The sequence below is a fragment of the Cygnus olor genome, chromosome 6, assembly GCF_009769625.2.
Source record: "Cygnus olor isolate bCygOlo1 chromosome 6, bCygOlo1.pri.v2, whole genome shotgun sequence".
NCBI lineage: Eukaryota > Metazoa > Chordata > Aves > Anseriformes > Anatidae > Cygnus > Cygnus olor.
In genome coordinates, this window is record NC_049174.1 from 18,152,010 (window position 1) to 18,169,417 (window position 17,408).

Sequence of the window (17,408 nt, forward strand, 5' to 3'; positions counted from 1 at the left end):
TATTTATAGATTAAAATCATCTTGTTTCTTTGAAACAGCAAATGGAAACATTCTTTATTCTGATAACTGTCAGTGTAGCCCTAAATGTCCTTGCCACATTACCTAACACTGTGTAGAAATACTGACTTCTGAAACCAGCTACTTCTTCCCCGAACTGATCTGAGAGTCAAGTCCAGTCTTGCATCTGAAGACTGACTGAACAGGCTCTGCGTGCCTGTGCTCTCCTTTGTAGGACAGCAAAGTTGGTTTAGTAGAGGCATTGCTGAAGCGGCAAAAACACAGGTTATTATAATAATGATCACTTATTACACTAAAATCCTATTCACAGGTTAAGTGGGACCCTGCATGGAGATAAATTCTTCTAGTACAACTGTAACTTCTTGCAGGTCCCCGTTACCTCCTGCCTAGCCCAGGCTGTTCTGGCAGATTCTGCTGGACAGAACCAGCTCTGCAGGGCTCAGCGCTCCTCTGCTGGGAGATGGAGACTGGATGCTGAGCACCTGCAGCTGGCTGTGGAGCTCTGCTCTCGTCTCCCGCGCTGGTTTGCTGATTCCTCAGGCTGGTTTTCCACCTCACACAGCCCCAGTTTTATTTACTTATCACCGTCCCCTTTCTTTGACTCTTTGCTGATTTTGGGATGTGTGCTTTCTCCTCCTGGGAAGGATGCCCCAGGTGGCTGGTGCTGCAAGTGTTGGGAGCCCAGTGGTCACCAGCCCTAAATGATGGGACTTGTGTGTGTCTCGTGGCACGCAGTTGTGTTTCCTCTAGATGGGTAGGGCTCATCTACGTATGTTCTTTTTTAACTGTGACATGTACGTTTGCTGGTTTCATTTGTAGCAAATGAGTTGCTGTTATATATACATTGTAATTTATTAAGTAAATGCAATTACATTTGATTGTAATGTATTCAGATGGTGGTATTGGCTTCCTTAACGATGATCTTCCCTGCCATGAGCATTAGACGTTACATTAGACTATGGATTTCTGTCTGTGAATGGCTTTGGAAAAGTTACTGGATGTGGTGCAGGGGTTCTGTTAAGTCCAAAAGCTTCAGGAATATCTTTTTACGTTTGATATCACGAAGTATCAAATTATAGGCGATCCCGCTGGCACCCTTGGAGGTTCAAGTCTCCAGTCCCACACGCTGCGGTACCTCCAGCCCGCCTGGATGGCTACCGGCGGAAGCACCGTGAAGCCCAGTACGTGCAGAGCTCTCCATGCTTCCCCGTGGCAATTCCTGCTCCGTGCCTGTTGGGCCGGCCCGCGGCAGGGCTTCACCTAACCGGGCCGGGCCGCCTCGCCGTGCCACGGGGCCGCGAGGCACCGGGCGCCTGTTGTGGTTCCGGGGCGGCACGGAGCGCCCGGGCCGCTCCCGGAGCCCCGCTGAGGCCGCCCCGCCGCCGGGCCCGCCCCGCTCCGCTCCGCCGACCTTTCCCCTGGCGGCGGGCACGGCCAATGGGCGGCGCGGCCCCGCCTGTTCCGCCGGCGGCAGCTGCTGGGCCGGCGTGTCCCGGCCGCGTGTGAGGCCGCTCCGCTCCCCTCCTCTCCCCTCCGGTCCCGTGCCGTGCTGCGAGGTGAGCCCGACCGTCCGCAGCCCCGGGGGGCTCGGCTGCGTGGGAGCAGCCCCGCCCCGCTCCCCTCGCCTCGCCTCCCCGCCCCGCCCCGGCGCGGCCGGGCCCCCGGGAGCAGGCCGCGCACCGGGCCGGGGCTCTGCGGGCGGCCTCGGGGGGCGGGCGGGCGGGCGGGGGCTCTCCGCCCCTAGGCGGCTCCGGGCGGCCCTCGCAGCGCGGGGCCTTCACGGCGCTCTGCTCTGCTCTGCCTCCCCAGATGCCCCCGAAGAAGGCAGGCGACGGGGTGAAGGCGCACCCGATCATCGGCAGGTTCGGGACGTCCCTCAAGATCGGCATCGTCGGGCTGCCCAACGTCGGGTAGGTGGCGGCTGCCCCCCCCGTCCCGGGCACGGAGCGGGGCGGGCGCGGACACGCAGGGGCCTTCCTGCTCTCTTTGGAGAGGATAAGGTGCGCGGGGAGGGCTTCACGGGGCAGGAACTGTCAAGAGCAGCGAGTAGGACTGCTGCTCCTGGAGCTTCTGGAGAGTTGGTAAAGACAAGTGTCACGGACGTGGCGGGGTGGAGAGGTTGAGGGGAGATGAGCTGTAGTTCTCTGGTGTGCTCTTCAGCTGGAGTGCTTAGGGCCCGACAGAGAAGCCTGTCTTAAGGTGCTTCTGAAGGAGGGTAAGTCACCTGGAGAACGCTTGTGGGAAACTGTCGGTGGTGATCTGCGTATCGTGCTTTCTAAAAGAACCTCCAGGCGTTCACAAACTTAAAATCCTTGTGCGATATGATAGCAAAATAACAGGGAGAAGTAAGGGGAAAGTGGCTTGTAAAATAGTACAGAAATTGTATATTTGTTATCTCTTTAATGAGGTGAAAAAGCACCTTGATCGTCGCTATCAGATCTTCCATTTTGGTTAACATTATGAAGTTTTTTGAAAGCTTTTCCTACTTCTTTCTTTTCTGAAAATAAGAAAGAGAACGTTGAACTTGTCTCAAAGCCATAATGAAAAAATAAGAAGCCAGTATTAATATCTATTTAATTTTTCAGGGCCTAGGAGAGTTGCACACCAGAAAGGAAATAATTAGTAGTAGCAATGGCTAATATGTAAATGGAGAAAATAGGGTTTGCAGTTAGAAAGAAACTTTCAAGTATAATTGTGACTTACTTTTGAGCATTTTGGCTGTGTACAGGGGCAGCTATCAGAATTCTTTCACCCAGTAGCAAAGAAAGTCTGTAAAACTGAAATTAAGGAGACAAACGAAACACCTACCAGAATATTTATGATAGAAGACTCAGGACTTGATTAAGAACTTCCTCTTAGCAATAACTCAAGAGTGGCTAGTTTTGGTTTAATAAATACCAACTAACAAAATGATCTACTCTCTGGTTTAAATGAAATGTTCTTTTTTTTCCTAGCAGTTTTACTGATAGTAATTAACACACACAAAAAATATTTGGTGAGTTAAACTGTATATTCATGTGCACAAAAGATTACTTATAATTGATTAACTGATGTGACTCACTTTCTTTGCTCCCTTTTCCTTGTTTGGTTGTTGACTTTTATTGCTTAGATACTGAAGTTGTGTTAATGCGTAAATAAATCTGAAGAAATAACATAGTTGTGGAAAGGGCCAATGAGTCTCAGTAAAGCACATTCACTTGAAATAAGTTTCAGGCTTCCCTATTGTTTTCTCATCTTGTGCTTGAGGAAAATGAGTAGTGGCCAGTAGAGCTGTGCTTTACTTTTGACCTAAAATTTCTCTGCTGACATGCACGATATAGTCACTTAAAGGAATTCTTTAGGGCATGGAAGAGAGGTAAACATTGAGTTTTGATGTGACACGCCATATGTGTGTTTGAAAGCATCTTGTACTAGAAACAGTGCAATGGTCACTCCCTCTTGAAGAAGAGGGATAGTTCGGTATTGCATGTGGTTTGGGATAACACGTGTTTCTATCCAGCCCTTGTAAATTCTTCTAATTCAGATTTGTTTAAGAAAGTGTCTTTTTTTTTTAATAGGAAATCCACATTTTTCAATGTATTAACAAAGAGTCAAGCGGCAGCAGAAAACTTCCCGTTCTGTACTATTGATCCAAATGAGAGTCGAGTACCTGTGCCAGATGACAGATTTGACTTCCTATGTCAGTACCACAAACCTCCGAGGTAACTCAAGTTCTTCATAGTTTTCTTTGGTTAAGCAGATGAAATGGTGTTACTGAAACCAAAGTTTTCATAGTAGTTTAATGCGATTACAGTGTCTTTGTTTTTACTGATGTCTCTCTTGGTATGTGAAGTGGTATGTATACAACCAACTGGACTTTTTTTTCCATGTGACCTTTGTGCTGTGAGTGAGAAATCTAGGCACTGCTAGTCATTGCTCAGCTTTCTTCCACCTTTGAAGGTAGAGGCTCCCAGGTGACTTGGATCTTTTGCAGAGATTTGGAAAATCAACAGTAACAATAGTGGACATACCTAATTTGTGTCATGAGATTGTTCATTTAAAAATTTTCATCCTGTCTTTTACATTGTTTAGAATACAATATATGCTATGGATATTTAGCTACTTTGCAACATAACCTGTGCTGTCAGTCTTTTAACAGTAACATTTATGGACAGCCCTTTTCCCCAACTCTCTCTCCTTTTTTTTGGGCTCTGCTATTTGTTGCCTGATACATTCAATGATATTTAGTGCTCTCTCTCTTCCAAATGTTTCCCTGCTCTATAAGTGTATTGATTTTGTCACATTGTTGTTTTTTGGTAGTGACTGTTTTCATAGCCTGCTCTATGTGCTCAGTGTGAGAAATGGATTTGTGATTGAAAATAAAAGTTTAAGGTACTTTCAGAACTCAGAAACTAAAATAGATACTCATAACTTATTAATTTCAGTTTTCAGCTACGTGCAGATGTATCTTGAATAAAGTGAATGTACATAAATCATAGGGCCAAATTATCACGCACGTCTGTGCTTTTGTTTAACGTTTGGGCCTCAAGTTTTCAAGCCAGGTATCTCTCAGTTGAAGAAAGATCAGTGATCGAGAATCCATTTGTCAACTTAATTTTCGGGTCCAAACAAGTTACTTCTGTCTGTAATTCCTGCGTACTTTTAAAATACTGAAAAATACACTAATGCAGAGCTATTTGATTAGGTGAATTGTTATAATGTTACCTAATTCTTCCTTCCCAAGTGAGCATTAAGCATACTTGTTGCTATGTAGACTATGCAATAAATCTATGCTGAACTTGAGACAAAACCTTTGGTTTGTTGATTGTGTAGAAGTAACAATGTGGCTTATAAGATTCTTTTTTTTTTTTTAAAGTCTAAATTGTAATGATACCACTGCTTGGCCATATAAACACTCTTTTTCTTCTCATTTAACTATGACTGGCTACTTCTAAATCAGTAGTTGAAGTGACAAAGAGAACGAGCTCTTCCTCCTCACCTTCTTTGGGCATCTCTCCGTAGAAGGAATGCATGGTGTCCTGCTCAGAAACCGTCTGGAGAGAGAACAAAAAAAACACCCTTCCCTTTAATATTACTGGATATTGTTACTGGATTACTTAAAATAAATGGGTATGGGGATTAGTGAATGGCTCGTCTGAGTTCTGTTGTTATGCTTTTCTCTCTTTAATATTTCACTGTATCAGGAAAAAAAAAGGCAGTAATTCAGTAGCACAGTAGACTGAGGTAACACTCCTTGGACTGTTAGTGCTTATCTGGTTGGAACTAACTCAGGGAAAGGTGGCCTTGGTCATGAAGATACACAATTTAATTTACATTTAAATTGTAATTTAAATTCCTTAATTTCTCTTGAATAGTCTTGATTTCTTTCTTCATCTTTATGTAAGACGTTCCGTGTTAATTTTCTACGTGTTTAGATTAGTAAAAGTAATCAATCTGTGCATGCAGAAATGTCGTATAAACATTAAGTTCTCGTTAAACCAGCCTCATTTGCCCTAACGCCTGAAGATTTTGTCTCATACAGTTTAAAACACTGATGTTTTTATTTCCTATATGCTACACTTAGTCACGACAGAACTGCAGTCATTGTATGGAGGTAGGAGGGAAGAGGGCTTCGTTGTGAGTAGCGTATGACAGGCCAAAGCGATTTTGCCTGGATGCTTGGAGTCCAGCACTCCTGAGAGTCTCTTTGCTCAGCGTGAGTAGCAGCCATGCAGAGCGGCAGCAGCCGAAAACCTCGCCTGCCTGCTTGTGCTGGGTTCCTGCAGGTGAGGCGTGGCGAGCATGGGACTGGGCCAGGCTGGCAGCCACTGCCACTGGGAGGAGATCGCTCCCGCCAGGGAGAGGTGGGCCCTGCTGCGAGAATATTGCTGGTCTGGGTTGTGGCTGTCCTGCCACCAGAGAAGGAGCTAGGCTCTCCAGGTACCGTTTGTTGCTTGAGGATCCATTCCCATTGCCACAAGATTAAAGCATCCGCGGGGAAGGGACTGGTGCGCAGTTACCTGCTAGCCCCCACTGACAGCTGACTGGTGTTACTTACTGGAAATGTAAATGTTTGTAAATGAAATCAGGTAGGCAACAATTTAGAGGCAAGGACATAAAGGTAAATCTGTATTTAATAGATCAAGGTGTACTGACTGAACTTAAACCCTGTGTTGTTTTTTTTTTCTTTCTACAGTAGTGGATGATGTATGACTGCTTACAATAAATTAGCTTAGTGTTAGAGACCCTATGATGGGATGGGTGGGATCAAAAAACTTCTGGAAAAAACTGCTACGTTGCTGCCAAATTTACGCAAATTTCCTTGAATTTAATGGTATCTATTGCTCGCTTTCCAGTGTGAATAAAGTTTTAAAATTTTGGTTTAAAAACCAAAAACAAAACAAAAGAAAAAAAAAACCAACAGAAAAAGCAGAAAAATGTAACACATTAAAAATAATTCTATATGCTTGTTAATTTAAGGTCTTAGGTAAAATAAGTTAGAACAGAATATAAGCCATTTAAACTACCTGTTTCTTTTAGATTTTATACCATGCTTAGTGAAAACTTATGGTTTTTACGTTGTGCTAACATCTAGCTTTTCCAGAGAGGAAAGCTGGGGTTTTATTTTGTTCTTCTACCTCCATTCCCCCAATATGGGTACTTTCAGGCAAGGGTCCACTGACTAATGATTGAATTAGTTTCAATTTAGCAATTGGAAAGAGATTGTCTTTGTTGGAAGATAATCCCTTTAGGAACAAAAGCAGAAATATGTATTCTTTTTCCTTGATCTATAAATCTTAACCAGGTAGGAAACAATGGTATCCACTAATTTTAAAATAGAAGAGGTGTTCTTCATCGTGGCAGGTAGCTCCTGCCTTGAAAATTGGGAATTGAAATCCAGAAACAATTGATCTGTTAACTGCAGGTAATATTTTAACAGAAAAAGATTTTAAAGTCTAGGCTTCTGCTTCCTGCTCTGCTTAAAATCAAATCAGATTATAAGCAGGAATGAGTAAAATATAAGTAATTTGTTTGGTCCATCCTTTCTCAAGTTAGCAGTATTCATTCAATTCCTGGTGTGTTTGCAGCTGTAAGTAGATGCATTGTGTGGCACACTTGTATTCACAAAACAGTGTTTATTGCAACTACAAACATTTCTGTTTAATTTAGGCAGTTTTAAATCTCTCCTGGATGTCTTTTTCAACTTAAATTTTAAAGCAATCCTCGTTATCTCACAGGGGAATAATATGTGAAGTACAACTACCCCTCTTTAGCTCTAGCATTATCCTTCAGGATCTCTCTTTATGTTTTTGGCAGCAAATTGCCTTGGTTCATTCTGTTACGTTGTAGATTGTTAAAATTCATGCATTCAGATCTGCAGTGCTCGAGTGGTGGTTACTGAACTAAATCTGAGCAGTAACTTGCATTGTTGTCTGGGTCATAAAAGTCCTGTGTAATATTAAATACAAATTCTCTTGACTATACTGCAGGGTAATGTTGTGTTTGGAAACAAGCCAAAAATAATAGTGAGGACGGAGGACCCAGTGGGAGAAGTTCTCACAATGTAGATGGTGGTCTGCATTGCTGCTTCATGTAATTTGTGAAGTCTTAACGGGTGACTCCTGCTTAAATTATAGGAATGCTCAGGAAGGAAGTAGAATTTCTCTTTTCTAACAGATTTCAAATAAAGTTTTTAAAGGAAAAAGAGCCCATACTGGAACCAGGAGATAGTAACATTTCTTTTTGCCGAAGGGAAAAGAATCTGCCCTTTTTTGCTGTGTGGGATCTTGGACCTGGTAGAGCCTGAGTTGAGAGAAGTGTCTTGAACCATTCAGGGAATGAACATGAAGTAAGCATTACAAGAATTATCAACCAGGCTTGTTGGAAAATTGCTGCATTATGAAATTGGCTGAAGCTTTCGGTTGGCTTTTCAGGGTATCCTGGTGGGGGTGAGATTTCAGTAAACTGCATTAAATGCTGCAGAGAAATTATTAGGGTATCGTCATTGGAGAAGAATAAAAATGCAGGGAGAGAAGCAGCATTTTCACTAAGTATGTTTTAATCTGAAGCCAAAGCTTTAGGTGTGTGTTGCCTGCAACATTTTGCAACTATAACAGCTAGTTGTACTAAACATTACTTGTGGAAACCTGCGAAATAAATGTATGCCTTCTCCCCTCAAATTTTGGAACAAATACATATGTACAACAAATTGCAGGTGGTTTAGCTTCATGACGTTAACCGTTTGTCTTTCAGAGCATAGGCAAGAGTGAGTAGTTTTGAATGCCTTTTTCTGCTTTCCTCTGTCTTCATCTTCCTACGACGATATAAAGATTTAGGCTTAGGAAATGGGCCACCTAGAATGGTGATGGTTTTACTTTGCTTGGGATGTTAGCTTTTTGATACCCGAGATGAAGATGAGAAAACATCCTGGAAAGCCAGCTACTTCATCTTCAAAGGTCTCTCACTTGTATGAGCCAATTGTGAAATAAATATGCTGGGGTTTTGCATCCATTGTCTGGCAAATGAGGCCGATTCTGGTGATAGCGGCCTATCTGCATGTGAAGGTGTCTGTCCTGCTCTAATGTGCCATCTTTGTAGCGAAAGTGTGAATTCTTCTGATGGCTGGCCAGGAAGCTAATCCTGTCGGAATTAGAGGGGAGCATGGAAAGAGAACATTTCTAACACCACCTTTGTTTTTCTTACACTAAAATTTGAAATTACAATGGAAAAGTGCTTTAAAAAGTGTCATTTTTCTACCTTGCTGCTGACTTAACTTTTTGTCAAAAAGCAAGGAATTCTAACAGTTCTATCAGGGAAGTTGCTGCTGTTTCTTGTGAAGGTTTTATTAGCTCTGCACTTCTGTCAGGTGGAAGGAATTACTAGGTTAATGCATTTATGGGGTTACTGGTTTCTACCTTCAGAATGTGCGTTATTCTTGGTAGTGCCTTAATAATGACTGATTAGCTGCTTCCATTTGAATTTGTGTACTAGTAATTAAAAAAAAAATCAATAGAATTTGCTAAGAAAACCGTAGTGGGACAAAAATGTGAAGCTTTCAAAGTTTGTTTACTTCAGAAGGTATTTATAAGAATTATAAGCAACTCATGTTATTTTGTAAATATTTTCTTGCATATTTTCTAGCCTCACCCTTTTGAATGTCGTGTTGTATTATGGCTTGTCTCTAATCGCATCACAAAGGTATTGATAACATGAAATGTATTGTTAAGTTCCCAATTTATTACAACTGGCGGGTATAGTAATGCTTTGAACTTCACCTTGGCAAAGAAAAAGATTTTGTCCAGATCCTGTACTGTGAAGTTTGTTTATTTGGAGGAGAAAAAAACCAAAACAACAGCAAAACAAAAACAAGAACAAACAAAAACACACATGCACACACAAAAAAGAAACACACAAACACCCCGCATTTTTCTTGTGAAGTCTAAGAGGAATATTGAAAACAAAAATGGGATAGACTTCATATCTTTAGTCACACCCTTTTCATCAACATTACTGAAGCATTTAGTCCTGGGCATTAGATTTGGGCATTTTTCATTAGTAAAGCATTTAGATTTGGGCATTTTTCATTATACTTGACTGTTAGTAGTACAGTGAAGTGTTGTATTTACCTAAGCATCATGCTAATGAAATATAGTTAGTGATAATTTAAGGTGTTTGGAAATTAAGTACTGTTCCTTTTGTTTATGTATTTTGAAGCCATCAAGTCGGAAGTCTTGATGCCTGTGGTGTGCTGTTTCTAGTCTTTTGCAAGTGAGGAATTTGCACCATTTCAGCATGGTTTTCTCTCTGCAGTTGTTAATGATGGCATGGTCATTTATGTAGACCATGTGAAGATGCTTTTAGTCAACACATTATCAGAGTTTTAATTGTTGTTTTCCCAAGATGGATTTTGAGAAGTAATTTTGGTTTGAGTGTACTTGGTGTAAAATGTCACAGCTGTTTCCATTCAACTCTCAGCTTCATCTAAACTTTTTTTCTGCCTTCTTTTAAATTGTTTGCGTAACCCTGACCACCACTACTACTAGCTAAAACTGCTAGTTTTAATCAATGCTGTTTAAAAAATGCCCTTGTCTTCTGATGAAGTCGCTTAACTTACTGAACTAAGCAGTAACCTTAGAGGTGAAAACAGCAGAGAGTGATGACCACATATGAGTTTTATCCCTTTGGTACTATGAAAACTGCTCATTACAGGTGTCTTATTTCAGCATTTCAGGCCCGGTTGGTTATTTGTATAGATGTCACTATGACTCCACATTGTCAAAAAAAAAAAAAAAAAAAGTGTTTTCATTTTACATGAACTATGACAAATTAAAGAATGGTCTTTTATATGTTGCATGTTAAATGGAGAAGAAAGATACTGTCATGTGCAACTTTTTCTGGAAAAAGGGAATGCATTTTCATATTCTGAACTTATTTCTGTGCTAGACGTGTTTGCTGATATGTGTCAACAATGAAACTTTCAACTTTTATCTTTCAGCAAAATTCCAGCCTTTCTGAACGTAGTGGATATTGCTGGCCTTGTGAAAGGAGCTCATACTGGCCAAGGCTTAGGAAATGCCTTTTTGTCTCATATTAACGCCTGTGATGGGATCTTTCATCTGATGCGTATGTAAACTCCATTTACATGTTCTGCATATAGCTTAATGGACAGCACTGTTGTACTTCAAGAACTGTAGAACCAAATATCCATTAAAAATCTCTTTTACCACTCAGCTTAGTCATCAAGTTTGGGGATGGCTACCTTACAGTAATGATTTAGGTGCTGAGAACCCTTGTTCCCGTGAAGTTGAGATTTGAAGCATATTTATGCAGAGCAGTGAGCTGACATGCCTTTACAGTTAATTGCATGGTTGATGAATCGGTAAGTCGGGTACAACTTACTATGCATTATGAATACCTAGACACAAATTTGGTACAGAATAATGGTACTCTGGTTTTAAATCAAGTGGAACAAACTTTGGAGGCAAATGTATTGTGTTCTTAGGCTTATACTGCTGAAAAATAGGATGTGCTTTGGGGAACGTAGGCCTTTCTCCAAAGTGTTTGCCTGGAAACCATCTTTATGTAATTGGGGGAGGAGGGTGGTGCAGAAAGCATTGTCTCACCTTTGAGAACTTGGTCTTATTTATGTCTAATACTACTGTATTCTGCTAAAGTCATTTGACATATACTTTGAGTAGAATGGAAAATCATGGGATAATGATTGCAGCTAAGTAATGAACAGTATTAGTATTTAAAATGTTCTGAAAAGGCGAGGACAGGTCTTCACTGGCATAGAATGAAGTAAATCTCTTGAATTTCTGCATCACTTCAGGAACTAGATCCATATGTGAAGGCAGTACTAATACATTGCTATATTGTAAATGTTAGGACTACCTGACAACCATTGGTACAATCTCCCCTTTCTTCTAGGGGAAATCGTTCTCTCCAAATCCATTGCTGTCCCGGGTTTGTAATTACTGTTTTGTCTTGTGTCAGTTAAGAACAAGTGATAACCTGTTTAGACTTGTTCTGTTTCAGTATTTGTATCATAGATGCTTGTTAAGGAACAAATTTATATGGTATCAAGTGGAGAAGATGCTTTTAAATATATATATTGAATAATTTTACGTGTTTGTCTCTGTCAACTATTATAAGGGTTAATGCCATTTGTGCTTTTCTTTGGGGATTGAAAAAGCAATGAGAGTATTGTGGGGTTTTAAACCTTTCAGATACTTTGTATTCTTTGTATTAAAATCTCTTTTAATCTAGTCTTGCATTTACTTGCTATATGTTTCAGTTTCTTCTAGGGATTCTTAAATGTAATGGTTGTGAAATGGTTATTGTTTCTTTTCTTCAGTCTCTGGGATCAAAAAAGATACCAGAATCAGTACTTTTTAAATATCACTTTTTTCATTTTCTTTTTTGTTTTTAAAATCTTAACCTTCTTCTTATACTGCTCTTGCTAGACACATTTTAGTTGGAATGCAAGCTAGTCATGAATTGTTGTAAAATTGTATTAACTGCACATAAACATGAAGATCTTTCCAAAGATCATTTAGGGTTGTTAGAGCTAATAGTTAATAAAATAAAACAAAGTTAATGCAAAGTAGTCTGGCCGAGAAATGTACAACTTTTTTCTTCCTGCAAACTGCGTTATTTCTACTTTCCTTTTCCCACAGTACTGTTAAAGTGAAGATTTGGTACTAAAAGCTAGCAATAACCTCTCTAGTAAATTAAGAATAAGAAACTGTTGTTTACACAACCCAAACTTAAGTAAAAATGTATGACTCAGTGAAGTTTTCTACATACCATGTCAAATTATAAAAATGTATAAACCCTTTTTATAGGTTGTAATGTTATTTATACTCAACTACCTTTCACAATTATTTCCACTCTAAAAATTCTTTCTTATGAGTCTGTGGCATATCTGGGGTTGGCACTATTTCTGTCAGATTTTGGAAACTACCTAAACTGTTTCTGTGAATCCTTAAATTTTACGGATCCTGGGAAGATGAAGTTTTTTTGTTGGCTTTTATCAGAGTTTGGTCCAAGTTCTTAATGGGCTGTCTGTCTTTGGGAGCCAATGCCCTGGGACTGGCTGTCAGTTTTGAGCCCCGCTGGCAGGCACTGGATTTTTGCAGTAGCATAGAAGCTGACTTGGAAGGAATCTGGACAGTTTGCTTCTGCTACAGGGGAAGAGGCTGTGATCTGGTAGGTGAGGCTTTGTACACCAGCAAGCTGGAAAGGAGGTGTTACCGAAGCTTAAGAGATGATGGGCATGACAAAACGCTCTTAAGAAGAGATGCACTAAGAAGTGATCTGGGGAAGTAGGCAGGACTGACTAAAAAGCAGCTAAGCTGTTTTATACAGGATTTTCAGGTAGGAATCAGAACAAAACAGTCATCATCAGGGAGATTACTTAAAATTTTGGGTCATTCTGTTTCAAAGCATAAAAAATTTAGTGTTCAGTTGTTGATCTGGAACAAACTTTTACCTTTGAGCACTGCAACTATTGCTCCCAGTCCTTATCCTGCCCATGTTAATGGCCAGTAAGTGAAGCAGAGCCCTTCAGAGAACTGTTTTTTCTTCTTTCTGGGTGTCAGGCAGAAGGTTAAAAGCAGGTTATTGTGGGGTTTGTGCAGTGGACTTCAAGGTCTGCATGCCTGAATGTACTGAAGAAAGGCTGGTTAGGCAAATGGTGTTGTGTGCTTCACCCTGACACTGAGAAGTGTGGCAGACCACGCTCAAGCTGGAGTGCTGCTAGTGTCAGGCTGAGCACGTTGTTATCTAAATGAGTTTGGGTTTTAGGCTACTTACTGGCCATTATTGGCATATTCATTACATTTCTCTGAAAAAGTAGGAAAGGTAGGTAGTGGTGACTTTGATACAGATCTGAAACAAACATAACTTTCATTGTGTAGAAAAACGTGTTAATCTTGACAAGAAAAACTAGACTTACCATGTTTATAAATAGCTTTTTATGCAGATCTGGGTAGAGTCATTTTGTCTTTGTATTGATGGGCTCCAGTCAGGAGGATTGTCCTTTGCACTGAGTTTGTTTCTTGTAATTTAGTTCCATAGTAAGAAAAGATGCTGATTGCATCCTGCTGCATGGGTTCCCTGTGGACTCCTGGACTGGCTACGGCTGTACCACAGTACTGCAGCGTGAGGTAGCAGGGTGTTGATCTTTTCCTCCTCTTCTGTGATTTCCAGAACTCAGATGCCAGTGGGAATCTTCTGAAAACTTCCTGTTCACTTACTGTCCTAGGAACTTGACTTCAGAACAGATGAAGTCAGCATTACTAACTCCAGCTGCTACCAAAGTAAATGTGTGCTAGACTTATTTGGGAAACAACAGTTTTTCGTTTGGTTGGTTGTTTTTTGTTTCAGAAAAAAGGCTTTAAAAATATTGCTGTCTACCAGATCGCATTATTTGAGACTTCATGTTATTTTCCCAACAATGAAGACACTTGGCCATTTAATTTTTTTTTAAATGTCAATGTCTGATCCATTAATATAACTTATGGAGTACCTTCATTGCTGTCTTGAAGCATGTTATTTTACCAGGTAAAAACAGTTCTTGGACTGTAATCAGAGGTAGCTGAGAGAGATGATCCCAAGAATTTACAGGGATGTGTGCCTGGCTGTTCTTCTAGGCTTGGTTCAGTTGGTGTTTTTGCAAAAAGCTCACTCAGGTTGTGTTAATTAAGGTAATGACAGGTGAGGAAGTGGGTAGCTAGGAATGGAGTGTAATTTGAGTGTAATGAGCTTTTGGAATCTCACTGAAGGTACTTTATAGTCCTAGGCTAATGGTTTTGATCCTGTTTTTCTTTATTCACTAAGAATATGTTGAATTTTTGCTTTCTTTAGGACAAAAGGTCTGTTTGTGGTTTTTAGCTCCCATAACAGGATTCACTGACGTTTATTCTGTGCTAAGAGAAGGTTTTTGAAGAAGATCATTGCCTATCACTTAGTCCACTGCAGGGCACGTAGGTGAGCTGCAGCTCTAGTACTCTTAGAACAATTATAATTATATTTCTATTGAAACTGTGGAAGTTGTGTGTGATGTTTACCTACACTGTTTCTTGCATAACATAAAGCTAAACAGAAGATTTATTTCTGTTTAATGCGTTACTTTATTTCATTTTGAAAAAGGAACGTAACCCCACCTTGAAGTGGTTATGGATTTTCAGGGTTCTGATTTCTATATCGTAGATACACTGTTACTTTCACTTGGAGGCATGGTGTTTATGAATTCAAGGAAAATGTTGCTGCTTCATTATATATATTTAAAACGTAGTTTACACATAAAAACAACAATGTGTGAGAACAACATATGGTGGGGTAATAGGATAAGTAAAGCCAGGTAATGTGCTAGAGAGTACTGCTGTATTTTTGTGTGATTAGTAACAATATGGAGTGGGTTCTCTCAGCTCAGCAAACAAGTTTTCCCATACGGAGTAGAGCTGTATATTTTTCTTTCTTTTAAAATTTCCTACGGATTTTTTTCTAATAAAGTGAACAAACTAAAAATGAATTATTTGAGGTAAACAGTTTGTTCTCAACATTTATTTATTTATTTATTTTATTTCAGAGGCTATCCCAGTTTCTTTGGGGAAATAGGGTTATATTTTATTTTTGGATGAATGAAAGTATGAAAACCTTTGTTCAAACAGATGTATTCACTTACTATTAGTTGAGTGAACTTGGGCTTTAATTCTAAATTTCTTTTTTTTTTCTGTCCGGGATAATGGCATTTACAACATTAGCACCACGATAACCTGACACACACTTTAGACTAATTAAAACTTTCTTCATCCTCTGAGCTTCATTGTTTTTGAAATATTTCTCTCTCAGTTCTGTTTTCCACGTTTCAGGTGGATTTATGGTTTTAACTGAGGCAGAAACATTTTCATGGTGGCATAAGGCAGGCTGTTTGAAGGTTGTAATAAGTGTTTCTTCCCCAGTTGTATGGCTTCAACTACTTTCAAGTTTTATGGCAGATCAGTCACAGGTACTTGTAGAAAATTACCTTCTTTGTAAGGTGGATTAAAAATAGCAACCCTGTTACAAGTGCAAATGTAGGAATCACTCTTAGATGACATTTCAGCAAGGAAATGGAAGTTGTCAATATTAAGTTCCTGCTACAGCTCCATCAAGTTTTGAGTATTCTGGGTGCTAAGCAGCCAGAGCTGTTGGTGGTTTTGAGCTGCTTCTTCCACTGATACCCCCGGGTCCTAGTTTTCCAGGAAATGTGTTCCACATCCTTCTCTTATTTTTAGTTTCTTTAATGAAATCCAGTCTTTCTCTTCAAAGGTAGAGAAATTGGAAGGAAATCCATCTGTAAAAATACTTCTATATGAAATGCTCTTTTCTGTTAAGTAAAAAACGTGGCATTAAATGCCCAGTGCTCTGAGCAGGGTGGGCAGCCTCTGCTTTTACGGAGGGGCTGAGGAGCTGCAGCTCGCCCATGCCCAACAACCCATCTGTCCCTTTGGGGACAGGATGGAGTGGGGAGGGGACAACAGGCCTTCTCCACAACTTGTTTGAGCTGTGTCCTGCCTGCTTCTTGAATTTAAAGGGCCTTGGTGAAACTAAATATTAGGGAGTTGGGTAACTGGCAGTCCGTGAAACATCAGTCTTCGTGATGAGAGTGAAAGGGCCACAAAGCTGGGTAAACATCAGCTGCCGTCTGGTACAAGTGGCTGGTGTGACCAATGTGAACTGGTTCCTGAAAAGCTTTAATTGCTTTGACTCCAGTTTTATGTCTGTTATAGCTGGAATCATTTCACACACACCCCTGGTTTTGCTTGTTCATGGTTTTACATAACTCATAAACTAATTTGCCATCATTTAAAGCTTGTATAGTTACCAGTCACATGAGCTGCAAGCGCAGCGTTCTTATTTGATACAAACACTAACCAAAACTGAGTGATACTCATGATTATGAATTATGATACTCATAATGACTTTTACTCAAGATAAAAAATTAAGCTACTTGGCTTTATTTTTTATCATCATGAAGGTAATTGGGAATTCAAAGTAATAACTCCACTGTTTTGCTTTTCTTGTAAAAATAGAAATGGTGATAACAAAAATATTTAGCTAAAATGGTCATTCTTGTGTCCTCTGAGCTCATTTTTTGACCTGTTTAAAAAAAAAAAGTATTTTCTTTATAAAGGTGTTAATCTTTCTGTAGCTTTATATACTTGAGGCGTGATGCATTTTTTTTCCTGTCTTTTTGAAGAAATCTTACATACTGCTTGTGGAAGTTGCTGCTATGGAGAGGAGGCATATGATGATATCTCTTAGCCACACTCCATTGCTCCAGAGTTTCAGTGAGCAGAGTATGAGTTGCATTTCAGCTCTTCAGCATGTACATTCTGTGCACTGGGATCATAGCAGCTTTGTTTATGCAGCTGTAGCTTGGCTGTGTCACTTCTATTACCTGAAGCTGTTTTCTTATCTTTATGACATGTCAAAATTCACCTTGAAATAATTAAACATTATTGTCCTACAGACTTTTCTTCAACACACTTTATTTCAGTTTTCTTTCTGATACGTGTTTTTCCTTCTGTTACTAAAACTGCTTGATACCTGTTAAAAAAGAAAAAAGCTGAGGTTCCTTGCTTACATGTACAAATATTTGATTGCTAAGCTATCAGAGTTTAAAACTAACTTCCTGCACACATTAAACTTGTTATTGTTATACAATCAAGATGTATTTCTGTATGCTGTTGAATAGATAACAGTTCTTACTGAGTTTTTCTTCTTTATTATTTGTTAGAATAAGTAAAAGTTGAATAAAATATTTGGAGTAGTTCAATTTATTTAAACTTTGAATTAACTTTCAGTGACTTCTGGTATTTTTTGCTTTAGCAAAAAAAAAAAGATTTCAAATTAAAGTTGCA

At 39.8% G+C, this 17,408-nt stretch overlaps 1 protein-coding gene across 2 annotated transcripts in view; it reads left to right on the forward strand.

The window, feature by feature from the left end:
- OLA1 (Obg like ATPase 1) overlaps positions 1 to 17,408 on the forward strand; it is a 109,282-nt gene that overhangs the window by 10,665 nt on the left and 81,209 nt on the right. Inside the window, exons 1-4 of one of the 2 annotated variants that reach the window (XM_040562040.1) lie at positions 1,431 to 1,574; positions 1,828 to 1,928; positions 3,576 to 3,719; positions 10,493 to 10,620. In XM_040562040.1, the coding sequence (XP_040417974.1) occupies positions 1,828 to 1,928; positions 3,576 to 3,719; positions 10,493 to 10,620 (373 nt within the window). In that variant the 5' untranslated portion in view covers positions 1,431 to 1,574. Of the gene's footprint in view, positions 1 to 1,430; positions 1,575 to 1,827; positions 1,929 to 3,575; positions 3,720 to 10,492; positions 10,621 to 17,408 lie in introns of those variants that run through there. The other variant, XM_040562041.1, reaches the window with a different exon arrangement.